This window comes from Rosa chinensis, chromosome 7, assembly GCF_002994745.2.
Source record: "Rosa chinensis cultivar Old Blush chromosome 7, RchiOBHm-V2, whole genome shotgun sequence".
NCBI classification, from domain to species: domain Eukaryota; kingdom Viridiplantae; phylum Streptophyta; class Magnoliopsida; order Rosales; family Rosaceae; genus Rosa; species Rosa chinensis.
In genome coordinates this window covers 1,924,086-1,951,245 of record NC_037094.1, presented here as the reverse complement: position 1 = coordinate 1,951,245, position 27,160 = coordinate 1,924,086, and the positions used below count along the sequence as shown (strand labels likewise).

General features: G+C 39.7%; 3 protein-coding genes across 4 annotated transcripts; 1 reads left to right on the top strand and 2 right to left on the bottom strand.

Moving 5' to 3' along the window:
• Positions 1 to 5,755: 5,755 nt before the first annotated feature.
• Positions 5,756 to 7,304, top strand: LOC112179959 (keratinocyte proline-rich protein-like). Of its 2 annotated transcripts, XM_024318444.1 has the most exons (4): positions 5,756 to 5,878; positions 6,243 to 6,324; positions 6,411 to 6,758; positions 6,789 to 7,304. In XM_024318444.1, exons 1-4 carry the CDS (start codon positions 5,864 to 5,866, stop codon positions 7,037 to 7,039), a joined length of 696 nt encoding a protein of 231 aa, XP_024174212.1. In that variant the 5' UTR covers positions 5,756 to 5,863; the 3' UTR covers positions 7,040 to 7,304. The 2 variants fall into 2 exon arrangements, with proteins under 2 accessions (XP_024174212.1, XP_024174211.1); XM_024318443.1 differs by having other exon boundaries at positions 6,411 to 7,304.
• Positions 7,305 to 17,407: 10,103 nt separating this feature from the next.
• Positions 17,408 to 18,066, bottom strand: LOC112179022. The gene has a single exon (XM_024317321.2). It carries the CDS (start codon positions 17,931 to 17,933, stop codon positions 17,673 to 17,675), a length of 261 nt encoding a protein of 86 aa, XP_024173089.1. The 5' UTR covers positions 17,934 to 18,066; the 3' UTR covers positions 17,408 to 17,672.
• Positions 18,067 to 18,881: 815 nt separating this feature from the next.
• LOC112180827 (alpha-N-acetylglucosaminidase) lies at positions 18,882 to 24,625 on the bottom strand. Its single transcript, XM_024319385.2, has 19 exons — positions 24,276 to 24,625; positions 23,937 to 24,013; positions 23,546 to 23,757; positions 23,276 to 23,397; positions 23,088 to 23,173; positions 22,878 to 22,972; positions 22,555 to 22,636; positions 22,283 to 22,389; positions 22,144 to 22,174; positions 21,915 to 22,032; positions 21,569 to 21,616; positions 21,372 to 21,481; positions 21,078 to 21,180; positions 20,755 to 20,853; positions 20,551 to 20,661; positions 20,022 to 20,257; positions 19,675 to 19,912; positions 19,479 to 19,557; positions 18,882 to 19,373 (listed from the first exon to the last, which is right to left on the bottom strand). The coding sequence occupies exons 1-19, from the start codon at positions 24,516 to 24,518 to the stop codon at positions 19,096 to 19,098; spliced, it is 2,475 nt and encodes an 824-aa protein (XP_024175153.1). The 5' UTR covers positions 24,519 to 24,625; the 3' UTR covers positions 18,882 to 19,095.
• Positions 24,626 to 27,160: the final 2,535 nt, after the last annotated feature.

The following is a 27,160-nucleotide window of genomic DNA, read 5'->3' as shown; positions in this document are numbered from 1 at the left end:
AAGCGAGAGCCGCAACATGGTCAGGAAAATCAAGGAGTCTATGCCGTGAGCTCTGTAGTTTAATGATTTGTTGGTGCCATACCTTGATTTTCCTGCACCAACAATGCTGCCATATCATTTGCCTACACAATCCTCTCGGCATTGATTTGGAGGCAGGGACGGAGCCAGAGATCACAAATGAGGGGGGCCAATGTAAGATAGATAAAAAAAATATTAAAAAAAATATTTAAAAAATATTAAAATGATTAGATTAAACAAGGCATGCTCTAGGGAGGCGTTCTCCAAATACCAAGGTGCAACAGGCGTGCTCCAACTAACTTCTAGTCATGCTTCTGCTTCTAAATTAAATTATTTTTTTATTATTTACTATTATTCCAAACTAACCAATCAAAAAATAGGTGAGACCAATTACTTTTTCATGTGAAGCCAATCACGTGGAGAACTGGGAGGTGCCAATATTAATAATTGTATGTGTAGAAACTCAAGTCAACTAGATTACAAGCAACAATTACATATGAAGTCAAAAAGTTAAGGGGTGCCATGGCCCCTGCAGGCCCTTGAGTAGCTCCGTCCCTGTTTGGAGGTAGTTTTTGCTTCTCTATTTGTGTTGTATTTGAGGTTCAATTCTGATGCCTTTGTGTTGTTTGAGTGCTGAAATTATCAAGTTGTAGAATTGAACCAGGAGAACTACATTAGGTATTGATTTTTAGCAATACAAGCAATTAGAAAGTTGTATGCTGATTAAGGAGCTCTATGTTGCTTCGGCCTTCGGGATCATTAGTCTACATGTATTAATTTGTGGTTGGACGTATAGTGTGGTTCCGTTTTTATTTGTGCAGAGTTATAGTTCAAAGTTGAATTGCTTCTAAGGTAGGTGAGTCTACAGAAATGGACAGTTTTTTGTGTGTGTGGGAAAGACAGGCTTTAGAAACTATATGTTAGCGTTATAGATGCCCCGGCCCCTAGGATTGTGCTTGTTGAGAATTTCTATGAAATATGTTGTAATGGCTTCACATATAATTGCCAGAATTCAAAAGACTATTTTAATAAAATACAGTTTGGGTAGTTTATATTAAGGAAATTACTGTAGTTTAATGATTTGTTGGTCCAGGAAAGCCGTGAGCTCTCCTTGGTTTGACTTGACTGCTATATTTTAGTACTAGAGTTGCACTTGTATATTCGAAGTTTCCTCTTCTAATATAACCTCTGAATTTTGCAGGCAAATGGTATGGAAATTGACTACGGATCTTGGCCTTTGGTGGTACATACTTTCTACACAAATTCAGTGTTTCCTTTTGTAAATTACTTTGTAGCCTTAAATCTGAATTTTTAGGAGGAATGTGATATTCTTTATATGTGTTGCTGTGAGCACTAAGCAGTCTTTCTTATATTCTCTATGTCTAGCCAATATACTTTCTTATAGATATATAATAAAAGGCTAAATACTTGTTACTCCTTATACTTTGCTCCGTAAAACAGTTTAGTCTAAAATTTTAAAATTAAAAATATTAGTTCTTATTATCTCTAATCCTCATACAATAAGTCCAAATTCTCACACAATATGCCTAAAATGACTATTTTACCCCTCATTTCCTCTTTTTTTTTTTTTTAATCTCTCTCTCTCTCTCTCTCTCTCTCTCTCTCTCTCTCTCTCTCTCTCTCTCTCTCTCTCTCTCTCATTTTTCTCTTTTTTTCCCCCTACTTCACTCTCAACTTTCTCGCCTCCGGCTTTGTAAAAACGAGCATCTCCACTTATCCGGCAAAGACTCCAGCAACAAAGCTCTGGATATATTCTGCAAAGGTTGTCTGACCCGACGACGTGATCCAGAAGTGGACCGGAGAACCACCGACTGAAGAAACCCGCACTGGTAGTACCCGCCGAAGCCCCACCAGTTCTACCCAATTATGACTCTTTGGCGCCGGGTCCTTCTCTAGTCCGACGGCGTATCTTTTTTACCCGGATATCTGTACGGATGGTCGGATTTTAGTGCAAGCCATTGATGAGGTTCCGTTTCCGGTCGAAGAGGAGAAGAAAGCAACTCCGGTTGTAAAGGTTGCTGCTAAGCCCAGAAGAGGTATGTTATAATTTCTTCACTATCTAATCATTTTCATTTAGTTTCCATTAATTGCTTGAATTGCTAGCTGGGATTGATTTTGTACTCTCTCTCTCTCTCTCTCTCGTTTTTACAGATAGAGAAGCAGAAGAGGTAGAAGAGTCTGAGAGATTGGGTGCTTGAATGGCGGGCTGGGAGTGGAGGGTCGGCTGGTTGGAAATGGGATCGGCGCTGGGTTGGTCAGAGTTGGAATTGGAGTTGGGAAATTGGAGCGGGGAGCTACAGAAGTCGCCGGAGAGTCGTGGAGGGCATGGCTGAGAATCTCGAATCCCTAGACAACGAGAGAGAGAGAGAAGCAGAAAAAATAAATAAAAAAGAAGAGAGAAACAAATTAATTAAAAAAAAAAAGTGAGGGGTATAATAGTCCTTTTGGATCTGTTATGTGAGAATTTGAGAGAATAAGGCTAAATTATTTAATTTAAAAGGTGAGGGACTGAACTGTTATTGGGAGCAAAGTACAGGGAGTAACAAGTATTTAATCCTATAATAAATGAGTTTGAGCCACACAGTTGGTTTCTGATTTGCAGTTGTTCCCCTCTAAATTTGGTAGAAAGCAGAAACAACTAGATGCCAACCATGTAATTTTTTTTTTTTGAAACAAAGGTTCATTGCAATAAATGACCAACCAAAAAGCCAGAGTCTAACATACACGCACGTAAAGACAAAAAAAATAGCGGGTTAACTACCACGCTCCTATCTAAGTATTATAAACTCATTACAAGTCGATTTTGAGCTCGCTTTGGAAGCAAACCCATAAACAAAGAACAACTCTGTGTCTTCTAGGGCAAAATCATTGACTAGCATCCCTATTAGCCAGACACGCAATTGTGGTACCAATAAAAAGTCACTTCCAAGCAATTCAGCAAACAAATAAGAGTCAGTTCCTCATCCATAAGGACCATAAACCGCTTCCTCCAGTTAAACTCAAGATAATTACCAATTCCGAAGAACCATGATCTGAATTAGTATTGGCACTTTAAAAAACCTTAAACCCATAATGTGGGCCTAGGTTTATAACCCAGCAACCCAAGTTTGAGCCCAAGCTTGTAAGCCCAAGCCCAAACCCGAGCAGCCAAGCAGCAGCCCTAGCCCCCAATAGCCAAGTCGCCACTGCCGTCGTCCAACCCTCAGGAGACGACCGCAACGGAGCCTTGCCATGGTGACCTCAAGCCTCAAACCAAGCAAAGTCTCATAGCACCTACACGTTTGGATCCACCGACGAGGAACAACGTCAGCCAACACGCCGCACCTCCAAGTCGAAATCAAGAGAAGAGACCAACCCCTGCACTCAATACCGGAATCCGACCTCGCACGGACCCAATAAGCACACCGCGATCGCGTCGACCTCTTTGATCCACTGGTCTTCCTCCACCACCAAAAGACCAGCGTCCAGGCACCTCTATCTGGAATTCGACCGGCCGGCCAACACAGCCTGCCCCGAAGTCATCTCTACTTGTGACAAGAAGCCATGTCGCCGCTATACCAACGTGCAACCTCAGGATCCTAGGCTGCCGCTCTCTGCTAAACCCTGTCAATGATGCCCACCATGTAATGATAAATTTAATAAAATTATTTACAATAGATTGTAACAGTTTTTTTATTGCATTTTTTCTCAGGAATCTAATGACTATCAAACTCTTTGTTTTGGATCAACAGCCAATGGATATTGAGTTCCCAATGAAGTTTTCTATAGAAATGAATGCATCTATTGATTGCATGCTAATAAGGGCCTGTTTTTACTAGTACTTTAACAAATTACTTGCTAGACAGTTTCTTTTGGAGATCAGCATATATAAGGTAATCATATTAACCATTTCCTTAAGCTTGAGTGATCAGAATTTTAATTGTTCCACAACAACAAAATTTAGTTGATATTTCATATTATGGCTATGTAAGTCTTTACTGTCTTATATTGTCTAAATATTGCTTTCATTTTATTTGATGTAGTCATCCATGGAGGAGAAGAGGAAATTGCAGATATCATGCCTAGAAGTAAGGCTGCCAATTTTCTTTTCACAAAAGTGATTTGATAAGAATGATTTAATTTGTATAATAATTTTAATTTGGGCTAAATACAAATTACTACCCTGTGGTTTAGGTCCAAAATTAATTCAGTCCCTAAACTTTTAATTGCATCAAAAACACCATTGCACTTTCAATTTTGATCTAATAGGTCCAATTTGTTAGTTTTTCGACAATTGAGTTATTTAACTTGTTAATGTGGCTCATATATGGCCTATGTTTTATGATGTGGTGTCGAGGTGGTCTGTATAGTCAATTTAGGAGTGAGTCCTACTATTAAAAATAAATAGTTTTTCAACAAATAATCCAACTATAACTTGAACGCATAACAGAATATTAATGAATTGGACCTATTAGATCAAATTGAAAGTGCAGGGGTGTTTTTGATGAAATTAGAATTCTAGGGATTGAATTGATTTTGGACCTAAACCACAGGGTATTAACTAGTATTTAGCCCTTTTAATTTTTTAAAATTTGAAATATTGTTATAACCATGGTTAAAAAGTTTGTTTTCTGGTGATTGGGTCCGCAGTTTGGAAGTCTACCAAAAAAATGGTAATTCCTTTTTGAGTGTTTGTCACACCAGCAAAAGCCCACCCAATCATGGGTGTCTTTAGCTTTAGGGTTCAATGTCCAAGAAGGTGGCTATTAATTCCACATCAATCATGGGTGTCTTTAGCTTCAATCCACATCCACACCATTCACAATGGTGTTATTAACTTAGTTTTGTGGTAGTGTTAGGTGATAGGTGTTTGGAACAAGATGCTCTGCTTGTTCTCAATAATATTGACGCAGTCGGATTGATAACTAGGTTTACCAGCAATAAACCTAACAAAAGGGTTCTGGAGTCCACCAGAGATAAAAGAGAAAATTCTCTATTTGATTGATAAAAGTTGAAAGATAGGTTCTGCATAAATAAGAGAAAAGTAACCCTAGGGCGACTAACAATGAAACCCTAAAGCCCATGGGTAAAAACGAAAACAACCTAAAAATAACTAGGAAAAATAGAAAAATGTAGTTTTGAGGCCCTAAACGACCTCGAAAGCCCGAAAAATGCCATAGCACATAGCTGCTATAAGCTATGAGTTTTGTTTCTGGCGCAATTCCCTTTCCGGAAAGGTAAGGCACGTTCCAATAGGACACCGAGCTGTTTCGTGTCTACTAGTCACTTTTCGTTTTCCTCCTTTAGCACGATCAAACTGTTCTTCAAATTGGGCTGACATCCGTTCTGCATCAAATATAATGCGTTGCTTGTTCTCAAGTACGTACTTTCAGCAGAGGTTTAAATCAAAGAGGGAAAGTGGTTCTCTATAATGTGAACCCGAAAGTTTTTATGAAGCGAAAGGATTTGGAGAGAGCAGAGAAGCTGTTTTATGAGATACTTGAGAGAGTTGTTATACCTGATAATGTTACATTTTCGACTATGATTAGTTGTGCTGGGATGTGTCATCTGCCTGTTAAGCCAGCCACAATGCAACTGCGACTTTAGCCATCAGAAACGTACCCCACTATTTTCCCTATAGCGACAACGTCGCTGATCGAAGCATGAAATCAACTTCCAATAACGACGTACGTAATAACGACGTACGTGTTCCCATAATTTTATAACCTCCTTATCTCTTCCTCTCTTCCATATATAGCAGTTCCGCCCGTGTATTCAATCATTTTAGCTGAGGCTTTGTTTAGAACATCTGATCCCATCTCATCGAGCACTCACTGCTACAACAATGGGGGAAAAGAAGGTATTTCTCTATGCACTAGAAAGTTGTTTATGTTTTTCCAGTTCTTTTTCCTTATTATATAGATAACTAGCTAACCCATTCGATCAATTCTGCTCCTCCCAATATGTATTTTTTGTGGCTGCTACCAATTATTTTAATTCTCAATTTCTTGCGCTGTTTCGTCTTCAATCTGTCACATGCTACTCAATCCATCATTCTTCTAACAGAAACACAGAACCTGATGGATTCGATTTCTCATCTTCAAACCCGAGAACATCTACCTAGATCAATTCTTAATCACTCCCTTCTTGTTTTGAAAAAAAAAAAAAAAGTAACCTCCTTTCTATATCTATCTTATGTCTGCAAATGATTGTATTAATGTCAGGTGACTATAATGATTCTGAAGGTAGACCTTCAGTGTGAAAAATGCTACAGGAAGGTCAAGAAAGTCCTCTGTAAATTCCCTCGTGAGTCTCTCTTTTTCTCTTCCAGTTCGGTTCATTAATATTGTGAAAAACGTAAACAGAGTGATTTGTGGTATTGTGAACAAGAGAAATACGAGACCAGATGTACGACGAGAAGAACAACCAGGTGATCATCAAAGTGGTCTGCTGCTGTCCCGAAAAGATCAGGGACAAGCTATGCTGCAAAGGAGGTGGCGCCATTAAGAGCATCGAGATCAAAGAGCCCGAGAAGCCCAAGCCTCCTTCTCCGGCTCCGAAACCTGCTCCGGCTCCGGCTCCAAAACCTGCTCCGGCTCCGGCTCCGGCTCCGAAACCTGCTCCGAAACCGGCTCCGGCTCCGGCGGGGGTACCTGCTTGCCCTCGGCGGCCGGTGAACCCGTGTTGTATGGATTGTTACGGAGGGCGTCATGGTGGTCCCTGCGAAACTGGGTACGGTGCTCCGGCTCCACCTCCTGCTCCGAAACCTTCTCCGGCTCCTGTGCCGGTTCCTCCTTGCCGTCCGCGGCCGGTGAACCCGTGTTGTATGGATTGTTACGAAGGGCGTCCTGGTGGTCCCTGCGAAACTGGGTATGGTCACAGATGGCCTGCCCCTTACACACAGTACGATGGCTACTATGGAAGGCCGGTCTATGATAGTTACGGCGGTGGGAGGAGTTACTGCGTGACCCGCCCCCATTGTTTCAGTGAAGAAAATCCCCAAGGGTGCGCAATCATGTAAAACCATACGTACCTAGCTACCTACTGTGCCTTTAATTTGCTACCTTTGTGGGAAAGTTTCCAGCTCGGTGGTCCTTCATTTTGAGAGTTTTTAAAGTTGTACCTTGTTGTTGTTTTATAAAACGAAAGCAAAGCATAAAGATGGTTGGTGATGGTGGTGGACAAGTCGCGATCAGATTATCCAGCCATCCACTATAGAAGTTTCCAAAATGAAGTTGTTACAATTTTTATTTGAATATTAAAGAAATAGAAGTTTCCAAAGTTTATTTGCATATTTTGTCCTGCACATATGTTTGCATGCATATATGCGTTTTCAATTATTTGCATGCATATATGCCTTTTGTTTTACGGAACCTGAATATGCAGGAGAGAGAATTTGGAGAATGAATTGAAAGTTTATTACAAGAAATCAAGTTTGCAGTACATAGACAATTATTTGCCAAGAAGTAATCACTAATCACTGTAATTACTGTTTAACTTGGGTCTCATTTCTCTGAAGAAAAGCTTGGTACCACTCAACAGAAAGTTTGGGGATACGCTTCAAATTGTCATTAAAATGAATGTAGTAAAGCCTGGCCGAATGACTCAAAGTCTCAAACAAGCCCATACCCCATTCAAAGCCGTCGAATAAACCCAAAACCCCAACAAAGGCGCCCTTTGATGTTTACTCACTCCTGCAGCAGTTGAAATCATAAACCATGCCATTAACTATCAGAAGTACAAGATCAATTTTTTTATTTTATATTTTATTTTATTGTATTTTATTTTTTAATTTAAAGAGGATCAAATGATTTCTCTTCTACTCCTATGGTGACTCGAACTCATGACCTGAATTTTAGGTAGATCACTTAATTAGTTATGACATTAACAATGTGAATATGTTCACTTACTTAATTGCCTTATTGGGACGATAATGACGAACAATATATGAGATTCGATCTAAGTCCTTCAATAGTTCAGGAAGTGGTAAGTTGTCCTTCTTGGAAATTCAACAAAGATCGGAAAAACATGAATGAGATATAAAAACTCACGTTCGGATAATTTTTTAATATACTTCTGGCTTGATTGAAGTACAAGAAATCGAACCATTTTCAGCAATATAGATTTTTGGGTTTTGATATTTTTGCTTTATATAGATATATAGACCATCAGTTTCTCCAACCCTTCTGGCCAATCTCCCTTGTCCTTCAGCAGTGCAGTGTAATCATATCTTATAAGTACATGAGTAGATATGCATATATATATATAACTATTGATAGAAACAAAATTAGCGACGATGTACATAAAGATCTGAGTTTCCGTACCGAGCCAAGAGGAACCCCATTTTTGTTCAAACCTGCAATATGTACGCACTTAAAAGATTACAAACTAGCATCAGGGAAAGATTTAAAAGTATATGCTTCATATTTGATTTGATGAGCTAGGTACGTAGTACTTTTCTTGTCTATTCAGCTGCTACTTCAAGAGTATAGCGCCTCTTCAGTAGGAGGTGGCTGCTTATTTTTAACATAAAATGATCTATCAATAGACTAACATGTCGAACTGACAATGCTACATTTCTTGCAGGCCTTGATAACAAGTGCTGGCCAAGCTTTCTTGATAAAAAAAAAAAAACAATTAAATTGGTAATCGCATCCTTTGCTTTATTAAAAACTATGTTTCTTCTCTCAAGTAATCCTGTAGAATCCTCTTCCTCTTCAGCAAAAAGACTTCCATGGACCAAGGTCCACCTGCACTTCAGTTACCAAAATAAAAACTAACATTCTTAAAATTACACAAATAAAACTTTGATTAAAAAAAAAAATCAGAGATTGTATCAATTTAAAACGTTTATTGCCTCCTAATAGACATGTATTACCCTCCAATAGACTTTTATCAGACGTCTATTGGGGGCAATACACGTCTATTGCCCACCAATAAAACTTTTTTTTTTTTTTTTCTTTCCTTCTGGGCCTTCTGCCATCATGAAACTGGCCTCCATCTCATCAACTCTCTTCCCTAAGGACCCCTTGTGCAGCTATTCCACTGCCACCTCTTCAGACGCCTCATCCATCTTCAAATCTTCCAACTACACCAAGATGCACAACCAATAATCAATGTAATCCAAAATTCTAATAACTAATTCATCATTCACAATTATTCTTATCCACTTGCTTCATTAATCAATTATTCAAATTCCAAACCGAAGATTTAAGAAAAAGAACAACTCCTGAACACAATCCAGCAACAAAAACCAGCTGATTCAGTCTATATATAATTTCAATTTCGTTTTCCTTTGCTTCAATTTCACGGCAAATAAACAAAAGGTAAGCAAATTCCAGAAAGTGATAAACCGGAAAAAGAAAATTGACCTTGGAATTTGACGGTGAGGTGGCCTGGATCTGGAACCGCCTGCAAAATCAGCCAAGATTGATGAACCAGATCATGTACATATCATATTTATATATAGGGTGAAATTGAAAACTTACAGCAAGAACAAATCCCGAGAGAGAGCAAGCCGGCAATCTACAAGGAGAGAAAATCACAGCGAGCAAAACCGAGGTGGAGACGAGGAGAGAGAGAAACGCCGGCAATCTGCACGGAGAGAAAATCACAGCGAGCAAAAACACAGGCGGTGACCCGGAGAAAGAGTCTGGTGCTGGCGATTGCACCGAGGAGGGAGAGAGAGAGAGAGAGAGAAGGGCATGTGGTTGTAATTCATTTACTAGACTAAGGGTAAAATTGTTATTTCAATCAAATTGGGTTAGTGGGAATAAAAATCTGTTGCTGGCTCATTTTGGAGCTTTTTGGTCAAGGACCCAAAAAACTAATGTTAACAAAGGCTAGATACTTATTTGGGTTGATAAAGTTACGAAACCATATTTCATTATATATGTTATCAAATCTGTCATATCATCTATCTTAACATACTGAGGGGAGGCCTCCGGGGATTTTGGAGCGACCTTGTTTAGGCAAAACCTAGGGTTTTAAGTGCTAGCGGCAGCGATCTCACAGTCCCCAGACCAGGTGGCAACAGGACAACGGCGATGAGGATACGAAGAGGCGGTGGTGTCTTCTTAGTTCGTTGATAGCGTTGTTTTGGATGGTTGCTTGACGGAAAGTTGAGGCAATAAGGGCCCCAACTCGCGGCGGTTGCTATTGAGGTGGTTGAGGGTGGGTGCCGGTTGATCGTGCTCGATTTTAGGGGCGACGATCTGATCGTGGTTGTTTGAATCCAAGTCGGGGGGTCTTGGAGTTCCTCCCTAAACCACAGCTATGGTGAAAGATAGAGGGGCGACCCTTGGATCAGTGATTGGTGGCTGTCTCTGAAGGCTTGTAGCCTGCAGATTTGGAAGGTGTGGGAAGGTGGATGGGTTCAGTGTTAGTCGGAAAGGAGTCTTTAAGGTGGTTTGGGACAGTGATGACGACGAAACTGGCTCAGTAGGTGACGGGGGTGCGCCGGATTGGTTGAGCTCGATCTCCCGCTCAGGCAGCCTAGTTTCATACTAGGACTTGGTTTAGGCCGAGGGTAGTGGGTCTGTTAGGGATTTGGCCCTAACTACTGGAAATCACAGATAAAGCTAAAGAGAAAATGAAAGGCTAAGCAAAAGCAAGTAAAATTTGTATTATCTCTGATGCATTTCTCTACAAGATAACGTCCTATATAGCTAGACGTTGCCATGGCCAACACGTGCCACCACCACATAGGTGACTAGTACAACCCAAGAGAGGACCACCCAAAACGACAATCAACCACTAAATGGAAAGTGCAATGTAAAGGTTAAAGTAAAATAGTAAATAGTAATTAGTCACATCCGATATTGACATTCATAACAATCCACCCAGCTTCAAAAAGAACTTGACCTCAAGTTCTACTGAGAGGTCGGGTCTGTGCTGTCAGGGTCAAAATGGGGAAACCGGAGTAGAATATCTTCTGCATCCTCCCAAGTAGATTCCTCACGTGAAGTGCCTAGCCATTGAACCAGCCATTGAGTGCCAGCAGCTCTGTTCTTCTTGAAAACTCTTCTGTCTAGTACAGCAACTGGTTCCCACTTTGGATTGGATGGATCACTAACATATGGCAAATGGGATTCCACTGTAGCAGTATCACCCAATTTCTTTTTTAGTAAAGAAACATGGAAGACATTGTGGATCCGAGCTGTTGGTGGTAGCTTCAACTTATAAGCAACCTTCCCCACTCTTTCCAATACCTCGAAGGGGCCATAGAACCTCTGAGACAATTTATGGAACTCACTCTTGTGTACTGATTGCTGCCTGTAAGGTTGCAGCTTGAGATACACATGATCACCTACAGCAAACTCTCTCTCACTGTGCTTCTTATCATAATAGCCTTTCATCCTGGACTGAGCTAACTGAAGGTTTCTTTTGAGTGTAACAAGCAATGTATCTCTATTTCTGAGCTGATTGTCCACTGCAGCAACTGAGGTTGAGCCTGGTAAGTAAGGTATCACAGAAGGTGGTTCATAACCATAAAGAGCCTGAAATGGTGTCATCTGGATTGCAGAATGATAAGCTGAGTTGTACCACCATTCAGCCCAAGGTAAAGCCTGCACCCATATAGTTGGTTTCTCACTCACAACACATCTTAGATATTGTTCAAGTGTCCTATTTAAGTTCTCAGTTTGTCCATCACTTTGGGGGTGATAAGCAGAGGACTTGTCAAGCCTTGTGCCCTGCAATTTGAAGAAAGATTCCCAAAAAAGACTGAGGAATACGGGGTCCCTATCAGATATGATATGTTCTGGCATTCCATGCAACCTGAAGATCTCCTGAACAAACAACTTAGCTACAGAAGCAGCACTGTAAGGGTGTGACATAGGTATGAAGTGAGCAAATTTTGTCAATCTGTCCACCACCACCCAAATGACAGTCTTACCTTCAGAGTTGGGGAGTCCATCAATGAAATCCATAGAAATATCTGACCAAGCTTTCTCAGGAATTGAATTAGGTTGTAGGAGGCCTGGAGGTTTCACCGTCTCATAGTGGTGGATTTGGCAGATGTGACAATCAGCAATGAATTTCTTAATGTCCTTCAACATGCCAGGCCAAGCAAAAGTGTTGTTAATTCTTTTGTATGTCCTGGACCTGCCCGCATGACCTCCAATGTACCCTTCATGTAACTCACTGATAATCTTTTTCCTCCAATCATTAATTTGTGGCACAAAAATTCTGTCTTTGTAGAATAGTTGAGCATTCACCAGCTTGTAATGTTTTCTGACCCCAGATCCTTGTTGCAAATCACGCATCACTTGAAAGGCCTCATTATCAATCATACAAGCCTGCTTAATTCCATCAACGAAGTTGTGTACTGGTTTGGATATTCCAGTGAGAACACACAATTCAGACTTCCTTGACAAAGCATCTGGAGCGACATTATTCTTCCCAGCTTTGTATTGAATTGAGTAGTCATACCCCATAAGCTTTAGTAACCATTTTTGTTGGGCAGGTGTAGTGATTCTCTGCTTGAGGAAATGTTCAATGGTTCTGTGGTCTGTGTAGATTTTGAAGTGGTGCCCCAACAAGTATGGCCTCCAATGGTTCACAGCAAAAACCACAGCTAACATTTCTTTATCATAAATTGACAAAATTGAATGCTTTGGTGCTAGAGCCTTACTGAGGAAAGCAATGGGGTGTCCTTCTTGGGATAACACAGCACCAATGCCCTTATCTGATGCATCACATTCCACTGTGAATTCTTTGGAGAAATCTGGTATGGCCAACACCGGCGTAGAGATCATGGCCTCCTTAAGTGCCTCAAATGCTCTTTCAGACTCCACACTCCATTTGAAACCATCCTTTTTAAGCATGTCAGTTAAAGGCTTAGCTATCATTCCAAAGTGCCGCACATATTTTCTGTAGTAACCAGCCAACCCTAAAAAACCCCTCAATCCCTTTAATGTGTTGGGTTTAGGCCAGTCCTTAATACATTCAATCTTAGCTGGATCCACAGCTACCCCCTCAGCACTTATAATATGGCCTAAATATTCTACTTGAGACACCCCAAAGCTACATTTGCTTTGCTTCACCTTCAAGGAATTTTGTTGCAGCCTTTCAAACACCAGTTTCAAGTGAGATAAGTGTTCCTCCAGTGAAGAACTGTAGACAAGTATATCATCAAAGAATACCAATACAAACTTCCTCAAATAATCCCTTAGAACATCATTCATGACCGATTGAAATGTGGAAGGAGCATTTGTCAAGCCAAAGGGCATAACCAGAAATTCATAATGTCCAGTATGTGTCCTGAAAGCTGTTTTACTAGTATCTTGCTCATGCATTCTGATTTGGTGATAACCTGACCTGAGGTCCAATTTGGTATAGATGGTGGCTCCATGAACCTCATCAATTAATTCATCTACCACTGGAATGGGATATTTATCCTTGATGGTGGCTGAATTTAGGGACCTGTAGTCCACACACATCCTCCAAGTCCCATCTTTTTTTTTTACTAACAAGACAGGTGATGAGAAAGGAGAAACACTAGGCCTGATAATACCATTCGCAAGTAATTCTTGTACAATTTTCTCAATTTCTGATTTTTGAAAATGGGGATACCTGTAGGGTCTGACATTGACAGCAGGAGTGTTAGGAAATAACTCGATCCTATGGTCATTAGGCCTGGCTGGAGGCAAGGTCGTGGGAGGTTGGAAAATTATGGCATACTGATCGATTAGACCTTGAATTTCTGGATGAACCACTTCACATGCTTTAGTGATAGCAATAGGACATAATTGTACCATGACAGCCTCTTTTTCCTTTCTCAAAAGTCGAGTCATGGACTTACAACTCACCATGTCAGCATGGGTTTTGGTTTCTCCCTGTAGCACATATTTGACTTGGTTGCTATGAAACTGCATCCTCATAGTGTCAAAATTCCAAGTTATGTCCCCTAGTGTCTTAAGCCAAGTGGCACCTAAAACCACTTCACAACCTGAAATAGGTAAAATATAGAAGTTAGCAGAAAATAAGAATTTCTGGACTTGCATTTCGATTTTTACCTGCCCTCTTGTTTGCATTATAGCCCCACTGGCCAACCTTACTTTCAAAGGTGTAATGTCAATGACTGTGGCCTTTGAATTTTTAATAACAGTAGGGTGAATGAAATTGTGTGAAGCTCCAGTATCAATAAGAACATGCACAACCTTCCTGTTACAAACTCCCTTCAATTGCATTGTGTCAGAGTTATTTTCCCCTCCCATGACCTGCAGCTGTATCACAGGTTCTTCTTGATCTTCATTGGACTGAGTATCCTCCGGTGACTCATTAATTGTAGGGCCTGGCAATTCTAATTCTTCCTGTAACACTTCAATGATCATTGCTTGACCTCTTCTACAATTATGCCCTGGCCTGAATGTCTCATCACAAAAAAAACATTGGTTTCTTGCTCTTCTTTCTTGATACTCAGCCTGAGTCAATCTCCTACCGGCATTGTTAATAGCAGCAGTTGTTGCCTGTGGAGCAATTTGTGTGGCCCTGGTATTGAACCCTTTGTTCCCATTAATTGAAGATGTTCTACTGGTGGAGCTGGGAATGATATTGGTTATTGGTGTGTTTCTCATCCCAGAGTTGATCCTGGTTTGTGTCTTGCAATTGAATTCCCTTTCTTCAAAAATCTTAGCCAACTCACAAGCCTCATATAAGGTCTTGGGTTTTTGAGCTTTGACATCAGCTCTAATCTCATTTTTCAATCCCCCAAGGAAACAGGACAACAAAACCTGGGGAGAGAAACCTGGTGCTCTTCTGGACAATTTGGTGAACTGCTCTTTATACTGCTCCACAGTTCCAGTTTGATTCATCCTAGCTAAAGCAGCTTGATAATCAATACATTATGGCCACTAAACTCCCTCATTAGCAGATCGGCTAAACCCAACCAAGTAGGTGGGAACTCATGCCTAAACATGTACCACCGGTCAGAGGCTTTTTCAGTCAAATGCATGGTAGCTATAGCCAACTTCCTCTCATCTGGTATTTGGTAGAAAGCAAAGAACTGCTCTGCCTTATTAAGCCACTCAACTGGGTCACCGCCACTGAAATTGCTGAATTCAAGTCTCATCTGTTTCATAGTAGGTAAACACGGGTCATAGTGAACTTGTCCAGTTTGGTGATAGTACAGTGGTGGTGATTGATTAGGCAGCATGGATGGATGGATGGATGGATGACTGGAGTTTGAATGTAGAACAAACTGTGGGAAAGAGCAGGTGGTGTAGACAGGAAGTGATGTATCAATGGTGGTTTGCGGTGGAGTATGTTGATTCATGGCAGTGAATAAGGGTACTACTGATGGCAAAGTGGATTGCATTTGTGTAGCAAAGTTTATGGGAGTATGTGGGTGTGGGCCCGAATACCTCATGACAAAAGGATCGGTGGTACTCATGTGTGATGTAGGTGCATAGCCAAAACTAGGGTGACAATGATACGAATGTTGAAATGGACCTGTGATGAAATTAAATGGTTGAGATCCAAAATTGGTGTGCTGATAATAGTGATATTGTGGTGGATGCATTGAAGGATTCAAATTATTAACACTGCCAGATCCACCAACATCATGATTTGGTACAGAGCTACGAAAGAAATTGTTCATCATGCTAGAACTATTAATCAAGCCAGCTGTATACTTGATAGAAGAAACGTCAGAAACATTCATCATTTCAGAATAGACCTCACTAGAAAAGCCTAAAAGCACTTTATTAGGACCCAAAGTTAATGGAGTACTAGAAGGAGGTTTAGTAATACTACCCCCTCCCACCGATTGAGCGGTTGTGGAAGCAGCCGAATCCACTGAGGTGCCTAAAATGGGTGAGCCAACCGAAATATCCAGTGACCCAAAACTAAGCTGGGGTGGGCTTTGTGGTTTTTGAGCTGCTTGAATGTTGGTCTGCATCTGAAGCATGGCCTTCAGCAACTCAGTGCGCAAAGCAGCAAGGGATCCTTGTAGCTCTCCAATTTTTGCTGTAGTTTCATCCTTGTGAACCTGCAATTCAAATTCGATATGTGACAACTCGCCGGAAGAGTGCGGTGGCAGTCCGGCACCTCCCGCGCCCTTAAGTTTCACCATCCTCCCTCAAATCGAGGGCTCTGATACCAGATTGTTAGGGATTTGGCCCTAACTACTGGAAATCACAGATAAAGCTAAAGAGAAAATGAAAGGCTAAGCAAAAGCAAGTAAAATTTGTATTATCTCTGATGCATTTCTCTACAAGATAACGTCCTATATAGCTAGACGTTGCCATGGCCAACACGTGCCACCACCACACAGGTGACTAGTACAACCCAAGAGAGGACCACCCAAAACGACAATCAACCACTAAATGGAAAGTGCAATGTAAAGGTTAAAGTAAAATAGTAAATAGTAATTAGTCACATCCGATATTGACATTCATAACAGGGTCGGTTGTGCCTGCTGGGCTGACCTTTTCCTTTGCTCCATCTTTTGGATTGGGCCTGTTTTGGGTTGTTGTGAGGTAGCTGAGTTTTTTTCATGTTTTCAATAAGTACTCTCTCTTTGTTCGACCCTGGGTTGTAGCTGTTTTGGGTTGTTGTGAGGTAGTTGAGTTTTTTTTCCTGTTTTCAATAAGTACTCTCTCTTTGTTCGGCCCTAGGTTGTAGCTATTTTGCTGGTTGATGAGTGGCGATGCACACCAAGAGGGTCTTAGGCGTCAACGCTTGTCAATTTAGTGGCTCTGATTTAGGGTTGGACATGTGTTTGTTTTCGTTTACTTTGGATAGTTCTGCTTTACGCAATCTGATTTTGTGCATTGAGATGTAATACGAGGAATTTTTGAATTCCTCTAACTTGACGCAGTGATGTCGCTATTATTAACGGAACATAATTCCGTTCCCCTAAAAAAAATCAGTCATATCATTTAAGCATATGAATTCAATATATTAAAAATGAAAAATTGAATCTTCATGAGAAAACATGTGCATAGCAATTAGCAAGGCCTCTTGACACTAATCAGATCAATTTCTAAAACAACAAGAAGAACTTATTCTTGTTACACTTGAAGTTTATAAAGCTTATAAAAAAATCTTTAAAATTTATAAATCTTATATAAGATGCATGGAAGATATCTTAGCGTCCCCCGAAAACCTCATCTTGTTAGTTTAAGAAAAACAATTCATACTTTTTGTTAGGTAATTTTACACTTCACTTGGAAAATATTCCTTCAACAAAAAAAAAGTAGTTTTTTCTAATGCAAAATACAGCAAATTCGGTAGACGCTGTCATATATAGTTGATGAGTAGCTGTAATTTAATTTTGGTCAATGAAAATTTATCTACCCGTGTTTCTGGCCAAAAATAGCGCTTGCCCAAAAAAAAAAAAAAAAAAAAAAAACGAGAAGGTTCAATCTGTATGACAACCGTCAGATACCAAAATCCAATAACATCGAATCGAATCATCATCACCAAATTCATCAATCCAAGAAAAAGTCATATTATTCTGTACATCAGATCGACAACGACACTACGAATCAATCAACGAATTCCAATCCAGAGAATGAACAGCAACAAAAATCATCATAACGAAAAAGCTAGAAGAACGAAATCAAACTCTCTGTGTCTGTCAATAATATTGATAAGAGATGATGCAAGAAAAACTGGCGTGATTTAATGAAAGATTACTGAATCATGCATCAGCGTTTCTGGGTGGTCTTCTGATACTTGTCCTTGATCCACTGGAAACCGGAGGAGGCGCCATCCTTGACCTTCTTGACTCCGGTGGAGGCGACGGCTTTAGTCTTCACGAGGCCTTCGCCGACCTTCTGCTTGCACTTGGCGGCGGTTCCCTCGCCACCTTTGACGTCCACAGGGTACGACGAGTTGTTGGTGTAGTCCCACTGGTCTGCCCATGACGTCGTCTCGTAACTATTCGATTTCTTGTCTCCGTGATCCATCGCTCGATTCAGTCGATTGTTCACCGGCGCCGGAGAGCTGAAAAGAGGGAGATTTAGAGAGAGATTGGGGAAGGGGTTTGAGAAATGGTCGTGAGTGACGACGACGATGATATTTGTTTACAACAGACAAGAGAGACGGGAAGGTTTTATAGTAGTTGGTCCAACCTCAGCAAACTTTAACCATCTTTGAATTGGACACGTGATGGACGTTAATGAGGAAAAGTATTTTTTCTTTTTTTAAGAACAAAGAGAAAACTAATTATGGTGATACGTGTTGAGGTGGGAGTGGCTGATATTTAAGTTAACAATTTCATTCCTTATTTTCCTTTCTTATAATCTCGACTTTATAATGTGAAGCTAACTACATGTCTTTTAGGAATTTGGTATATTTAGAAAGAATATTGCACTCATCCGTTATTTAGAGAAAATTAATAGAGCTTGTTATGAGCTGTAGTTTGTTGATTTTTAGAAATCAAATACTATTGATCTCATGAGTTCGAATCGGTTTATCGGTTTAATTTATTTATATGAAAATTTAAAACGGTATAGTGACTGTTTCACTATTTCCTGTTAATTTTTCCCCGTCAATTTACAAAAATAAGGGCAAAATTTCATATTTTGAACCATATAATAAACGTCTAATTCATTCTTGTTAATTTTGCCCCATCAGTTAACCAGAAGCAGTTGGATTAGAGAAGGACTTACGAGCTATTGATCAATAACCTAACTCACAAGTCAGACATCCCAGATTCGAAGCGTGTGAGATTTCCACAGCTTCTAGATTCATAGAGAACAAGACTTTTGACCAATGACATTAAAGCTATCACGCACTGACCCGCCCATATAATTAAAGTCCAATTATACTTGGCGGCTAAGTTCCGTTGCCTTCTCGAAATTTCATCATCAACTCTGTCACATTTCCGTTAGTCAACACCAGAGCTCCATTTCTGGCATGAAAACGATCAAACTCTGAAAACGAAACCATCTGAAACATGTGGCTCTTACATAACTCACAATTAACTATGCCTCGCGTGCATGCGTGGGCATGAGGACCCTTCTTTTCTTTCCCAGTTTAGATTAATCCAACCTTTGACTATTTAATCAAAATACAAACCCTTCTTATTAAAAGGAGTACAATACAGTAGTTTACTTGATCAATGGGCTATTGCATAATAGCAGCTTCATCCAGTGATTCTATGTCAGCGCTTCGTAAGTATTTTTCGAAAAGCAACCGAGAAGTAGTCACCGCATTTCCGGTGCTTTTCACCGGGAATGTGTTCCTGCTGTTTTGCCAGTCATTGGTGAGCTTGATCCACTCCCTCCTCCAGTTCTTCAAGTCAAAATCATAACCCTCGTCCAAGCTTTTTATCAGATACTTGAAGTATATGGCTGCTCGGGGACCATAGTAGTCTCGCAGAAGCCCACTCCAATACTTGTTTCCTAGTAACACAGGGAAATAGAAACACAACAACAACAGATTTTCAGTATCTTTGATTGTGTATATATAGATGTGAATTTTGAAAAGGGATCACCAATTTCTCATACCATAGTCGCGAAGAAGACTTGCTTCCTCTTCTGTGTTGTCAAACCACATAGTTATTTGAGTTCTAGCATTCCATTCAAACTGCATTTTTCGTCACATCATATCAAATTAGGAATTCACTTTGCTTGTTAACACAAGTATGGTTGATGAATGATGATTTATCCTTTTTATACTTCTATAGTTTGATTGGTTCCAAACCTGTATTTGCTGCTCTTTGTCTTGGGCGAGTTTCTTTGCGCTTTCCAACCATGGTCCAAGAAGAAATCCATCATGGCATGCTAAAAGTGTGTCCATATCTTCAACCAGTTCCAAAAACTTCTGGCTGAGGCCAACTACTTCAAGGGTATCATTTAAGTGATAGGCTTCTACGACCTTCAGAAACAGCTGGTTTGCATACTTAGCTAAAGCTTGTCTGGTCAGGTCAACAAGGTCATACCTGAGTACATTTACATGTGACAAATTTAGTTACAGAAGTTCTGTAGGGAGTTGTGTATGTCGTGAGCAGTGTTGTCAGGTTTCCAAAGTTGAAAGGGCTGATTACGTACCTGTAAGTGTTGCTTTCTGAGAGTTCATCTCCACTTGCAATAAAAAGTTCTAATGCATGTACTACTTCAGAAGTCGAGTACCATAAATGAGGTCGCTCAAATGAATCAGTTATTTCCTTCAGGACTGATCTTCTTGATACTAATGATTTATCATTTTGGTAATAACCTTGAGACGGTCTTGCTATAAAGGATGGATCAACGTCCGGAAATGACACAATCACATCCCTATTTTTGTCCTGTGCTCAACCAAGGATATATATCAAAATTCAGCACAGAGATGTGAAAATACAACTTCTTAAGTTCTTATAGCTATTAGTAATGGGACTAATGCACAAACAATATATGAGGGTATAAAAACTATGGTTTCAGAGAGTATGTATGCTTCTGGGAACAAGGTCCAGCCGTGCAATCTTGCAAAGTTGAAGATTGAGATCAAAGGCCCTCTTCAAATTGATAATGGAGAAGACTTGTTCTACAGAAAAAGAAAAAAGAAAAAAAAAAGTTGAAATATACATAATCGGCCACTTACGTAGGCACCATCAGTGCAATTATAGATGGTATGATGTAATATACTCCAGGCACGTTGCACTAAAGGAACTGCACGACCATAACGTCTCGTTGAATACAGATTAATCCAGTCCTGAAATAGTAGAAATGAGTGAATAATGCTCTTAATTGAAAAGAAGGGGTAGGTATATATCCTAGCTAGGATTAGGAAATGAGTTGATCTTACCTTAACATCAACTTTGTTCTGTTGAAAAGCCATCTCAGACATGAGATCATAAACAACAGGGTTCTGTTCTATACCTTCCATTGACATTCCAACCCCAACCTTCAGAAAGTAAGGGACAGTAAGGAATATAGATCCAAATGAAGTTCTAAAATGTGAAAAGGAGGACTAGTGGAATTAAGATGCAATTTAAATAAGATCTGTTTCTCTTTCTTATAGTTGGAAAGAATTGGAGGTAAGAGTATCATAAATTTATATCACTGGAACCATGGCCAGGGGCAGCTTCACTTAAGATAATAGGTGCCTTGAAAAATTTAAGAATGTACCATGGTTGAGTTTTCACTTGTCCAAGCATCAATTGGTCCAGATGCTATTGCATCCATAACGCCGTACATCTCAACGTTTCCTGCAAAGTTGTGCAGCATACACCTGTAATGAATAACAAAGTAAGCAAGGATCTACTAGGGAAGAACAGAGAAAAGCATACATAAGTTGGACTATTTGGTGTTTAAATTTTATGTTGGCAGTCATGGATATGGTTTCTATCACTATGTAAATGCTAATCAATTAAACATTCACACTGTGGGATTTCCCAATCATAAAAAGGAGCAATGACTTTCCAGATGTAAGGAACACCATAAAACTGCTCTGAAGTAGTCCATATCGGTTTCACTTCAGCAAAGAGATCAAGGACTACCATCCTCCCTGCAGGAACAGAATGTAAGAGTGCCTGCAAACAAGCATTTTTCATTGTTAATGACAGCAGATAATAAAAGGGAACAAGATATCCAATAAAGATGAAAATTGTAAATATAACCTTCATCTGTGCAGGCCTCCAGAATGGATCATATGAAAATAACCATCCCTGCAGAAGTATACTCATTAGTATACCGAAACATAGTAAAGTCTAGTGACTTTTCCAGCAACACTACAAGTAAATAACACATGAGGAAGTCATCAGACAGCGGAAAAATAAGAAATATGAATCACAGTGGGTAAATAACTGAAGTATTTGACTTAAAGAAAATGACTCAAAGTATCATGTGCTAATTTCTAGAGAAACTTAGATAAGAAAGCATGGTTTCTGTTTGAAAATGGGCTGTCAATGTAACTAGCTATACATTCTCATAAAAGAGATACTCAATTCAAGTCATTCCTTTTACCTGCATTAGCCATACACCGTCCTTATCTCCACTTTTCAGTCCCTTAAATATTGTTTTACCTAATGCAGAGATGTACTCCGGATCATCAACAGGTGGAGTATTCTCATCAAAAGTATCACTGGAACAGGTTCAGTAACCAGTTTAACAAACGTTACAAAGCATATTTCAAGGGGAAAAAAAGAATAGAAGAACAAACTATAATAGAAGAAAAATGGAGGAAGCTGTATACCAGTTGTAAATGTGACTGGTCCTTCCATATTCTGATCAAACAGGTAATACAGCAATTAGAAGAATTAGAACTGAATTTTTCTCACAAGTCTTGCATGAAAAAACATTTAGGAGGAGGGCAAATGATTCATGCGACCAACCTTTTAGTTGTTCCTCAATGAATGTTTTCCCAATTTCAACAAATAAGGGATCAGTTGCATCAAGAAGGTAAGTGCAGGTCCATCTAGGGTCACTCTTAACAGAAAACCTGAAGCAAGATCGAAAATATTCAAGATATACAGAAACCTATATATTCAGTTGGTATTAAGGAATTCAACTGAGATAAGTGTGGGAACATGGATATAAACAATAAAAAGGCATGAGATTTCTCATGCAGTTTGGTGGAAAATGATTAGCATGTAGCAGCACTTACCAGTTTCCTAACTGTGTAATCTTTGCTGATGGATATATAGTTTTGAGTGCTGCAGGAACATTCCCAGAAAATGCAGGAAGGACTGAGGAAAAGAAATATAAACATCAAGGTTGTTAAACTGACACCTAGTTAGAAATTTAATTTGATATCCTTTTTTCCCTTTTCAAAATAGCACTTTCAGCAGTTACAAAATCATATAACTCTATGCAGCAAAGTGATGCTGTTACAAATCTGTAACTCTGTAAGGCCATATAAAATCAAATAAAAACATGTGATTCATTTTCTTCCCTTTTAATCCAATTGAAATATTAGTAGTTTAGTACCTGGAGTCATTCCAAGTTCATACATTCTGTTGAGAATTTTTTTCTGCAGAATCAGCTGTTGATCAAGCCAACTTTGCGGGAGAGGTCCACCCCATCTGCAGAAAAGTATCTCATTTTATCAAGGAAGCATATACACTACAATTCTTATCAGTCAGAAATTATTGCAACCCAAGTACCCAACTATCTTTTAAACAAGATAAGCAAACTCACCCATGCAAATTTCCCATTCGAGACCATGCAAGGAATGCAGGGCCTCCAAAGAAATCATCCAAATCTGATTTGCTCATATTAAATTTCTGGTAGAGGAGAAATAACACATTAGTTAAAGGAACAACTATTGGTTGGTTCACTAATGCTCGAGTGCTAACAAGGAAAATTAAAGCAGCAAGGAAAATCACCTCGAAAACTTTCTGCCATATAGCCTCTTGACCTGTAAATGCTAGTGGCAAATTGATACCCTGGAGGGCCATCATATCAATCTCCTTTTCCCATCTATTCCAGTCCCACCAAGCCAAAGAATCTTCAGAAGCAGAAAAAGAGAGATCATTCGCAATTCACAAAAGAACATCTATGAGATTTGCCACAACTTTAAGAAGGTTTTACAATAGCTTCTATGTAACGAACACTGTGGAGAAGTAATTAAACACAATTTTAAAGTAGCAGCTTACAGCTAGATGTGACAGCATTTTGGTAATAGTTCCAAGGAACAGGTCTCTGGACTAAAATGCCACCATCTCCTACACGAGATAGAAACCCTGCTTTTGGGACTGAAAATAGTTGCGCACCACCAGTTTTATCCCAAGATATATGTGAGCCACACCAATTCTTCAAATACCAATGCAGACCAGCCAAAATCTCCACTCCAGTGACTCCGGAAATCCTAGTTCAAGCATTGATTTGAAAGTCACATGAATGAAACTTTAGGTACAATATAACAGTCCAATGGTTTGATCAAGTGTAAAATTTTCATTGATTTGAAACTTCATGTGTTCACACAATCACACAGTGTAGTATATTGTAGTTTCACAAGGGAGTTATAGAAATAAGATGACTACATACAGAATCTGTGGATCCCCTCGTCTACGAAAAGAAGGATGGTTCTTAACCATAAAGCAAGAAGCACCACCACATTGCTCCTGCAAATTAAAAAAATTAAAATTAAAAAACACTCTTGAGTCTTGAGTGTGTGCAATTCTCAATAGGGAATTAGAAGCATATCAAAAAATATACATATGCAGCTATTTGCACATTATACAAACTTACAAAATCATCATGTACCTCTGTGATTAACATTCATTAACATAAATATTGTAGCTCAAAAACAAAAAGTACTAAAAGTTTAACTTACAAGAAAATAAAGGAAAATAAAAGTTAGATATAAAATACAAATTGAAAGACCTTAGAGACGATTTGGAAGTCGAAGCTGGAGGATTGGGAAGGAAGAAGGCGGCGGAGTACTCCGCGAGCGGCGGCGACTTGGACATAGGGAGAGGCCCTCTCGCGGTCCTGAAGTTCCAGAACGCTCGATATGTAGCCGACTCCGATGGTGGATGATGATGAGGAGAGGACGCACAAGGTGAAGAAGAAGAAGAGCGTGAAGATGGTAATGGTAGAAATGGCGGGAAATGTGGTGGGAGCCATTGGAGAGGCTTGAGGTCGAGTGAGCGAAGCTGAGGATCATGGTGGTTGATTAAGGAAGAAGAGGAGTATGAGACAAAATTCAATGCCGGCTGATAGAGACTCAAAAAGCACGCAACGCATTGGTCTTTCTTTTTGTTCTTGTTTATGTTTTTTTCTCTTTTGTTTGATTTTGATTCGATTTTTTATTTAATTAATTCTTTGAATGGGTGCCTTTTGTTTTTTTTTTTAAATAAGATGGACAAAAGTAAAATAATTTTGTCTATCTTGTTCTTTTGATCATCAGTTTTATCATTAACAAAGTCCACTTTACGTATTTAATCTTAACGAATTCATGGTGTATACCAATGTACGTGTTGACGTTTGTCGGGGGAGCTACTATTGAATAACTGTGATCGATCGGAAACAAAACCGTCATAAAAACCTTTTTTTTTATCTGAAAAGAACTTCATTAATGATGAAATGATTACAATGAATTATGGAGTATCAATCTAAACTTATTCCCCAACATGGTAGAAAAGTTTGAAAGTTACCCACACTAGACTTCACACTGAAAGTCCATAGTGACACACTCATGGAAACCGACATAGAAACCTGGTTTTTGTTTTTTTATTTACTTTTGTCTATAAATTTATGCAAATTAGACTAATTAAATTGGAATAAAAGAGGAAAAATGGTGACTCATCACTTATTTTCTAGGGAAAATGATCATTTACCCGATTTTAGGCTAAAAATTGCCCACTTGCTCCACCAACTGTTTTTTAACCCCATTTACCCAAAACACTCTAAGGGATTATTTCCCCTTTACCCAATTAATTCTTTTTTCTTTTTTTTTTAGACTTTTTTGCCCTCTCCTTCTTTCTCACTTAGAGGGAGAACTCACCTTCCACCTTGCTGTACTACGGTGACTAGTGGCCAGCGCAGTCTCCGGTGACCGGACTCCGGCGAACGGTGACTGGACTCCGGCGAACGGTGACCGGATTCCGACGACCGGTGACCGGATTCCAGAATCCGGCTATTATTGCCCCCCAGTAATCATATTACTGCCCCCAGTAATCATATTATTGCCTCCGAAAAATCATATTATTGACGCCCAGTGAATTGTATGAACTCCCAAAACCAAAATGAATACACTACAGGAACAATTGATCAATTTATAATCATATTACTGCCCCCAGTAATCATATTATTGCCCCCAATACAAAGTCTAATGTTTCTACTGCCTCCCAATAGACCACCAAAAATGCACATTTTTGTAGGATTCACAGATAATTTGACTTTAATACACAGAAAACAACATGTAACTAATCAAAACACCACACTATAGTGATCCATGTCCCTCGTATCAAAGTCTACTGGGGGCCAATAATGTGTCTACTGCCCCCCAGTAGACCATCAAACAAACCCGACCCGAATTCCCACATCGGGACCATCGCCTCCGGGTGCTTCAAGCACGAGCAGCAGCGACTGGGACGATGGGCTTTGACGGTGGGCTTGAGGTCGGCGAAGATTACGCCTAGGACATGCTTGCCGGCATCGATCTCGGAGAATAAGATGGTGGGCTTTGAGTGTGGGCTCGAGGTCGGCGAAGATTACGCCTGGGATATGCTTGCCGGCACCGATCTCGGAGAAGAAGATGGTGGGCTCGAGTTCGGCGAAGATTACGCCTGGGACATGCTTGCCGGCACCGATCTCGGAGAAGATGGTGCTGAAGGCGTCGTGGCTCAACATCTGGCAGTCCGGCCGGGGGGGGGGGGGGGGGGAAGGGGGAGAGAGAGAGAGAGAGAGATTAAAATGAGGGTAATTATGTCAGTAGAAGTTAGATTGGGTAAATGGGGTCAAAAAACTCTTAGTGGAGCAAGTGGACAATTTTTAGGTTAAAATTGGGTAAGTGGTCACGGCCCCTATTTTCTAAAAGTACGTTCATCCGTTCGGTCAAAGTGTCAAACATTGTTCACTGTTTTTTTTATGTTTGTTTCTACATGTTGGGTCTGGGTTAATAGGTCAGTTTTCAAACTGACCTGGTCACTCTCTAGGTCAGTTTCCTAACCTACAAACTTGCCCACAGTGACCCAGGTCAGTTTTCAAACTGACCAAGTTACCTAAAACCAACAGGTGGAGACAAACATAAAAAAAACAGTGAACAGTGTTTGATTTAGTGACCCAATCCCAACATGTGAACTTGCTCTAACAAAAACACGTCACCATTATCTCAAAACCACAAAATGAGAACGTTGGGTATCAGTTAAAATTTTATTACTTTGTAAGAATAACTTATAATATATATGTTCCAAACTTCCATCGAGAATTCGAGTATTATTTAAAACGTTTCATAAGAGAATTGAACTAGTTGATGGATTCTCACTACTTTAATTTCATGTTGAAATTGATGAATTAGTTCAGTTCAATCAAAAAGGATGTACAAATGTCCAACCCTTCAAAAATTTTCCCCCAAATACCTTCTAACAAATTCATGCACTCTACCCTACATAGGACCTGATTGCAAATATCAATACAATGAAAGGCACAAAGCATAAATAGTAAAATAATAGAAGCTAAACTGCAGAATGTTAGAAGCAAAGAGGCCCATAAATCTCAATTGCCCAAACTTAAAAACCTACCCAAAGAACCAGTACGTTCTTGAT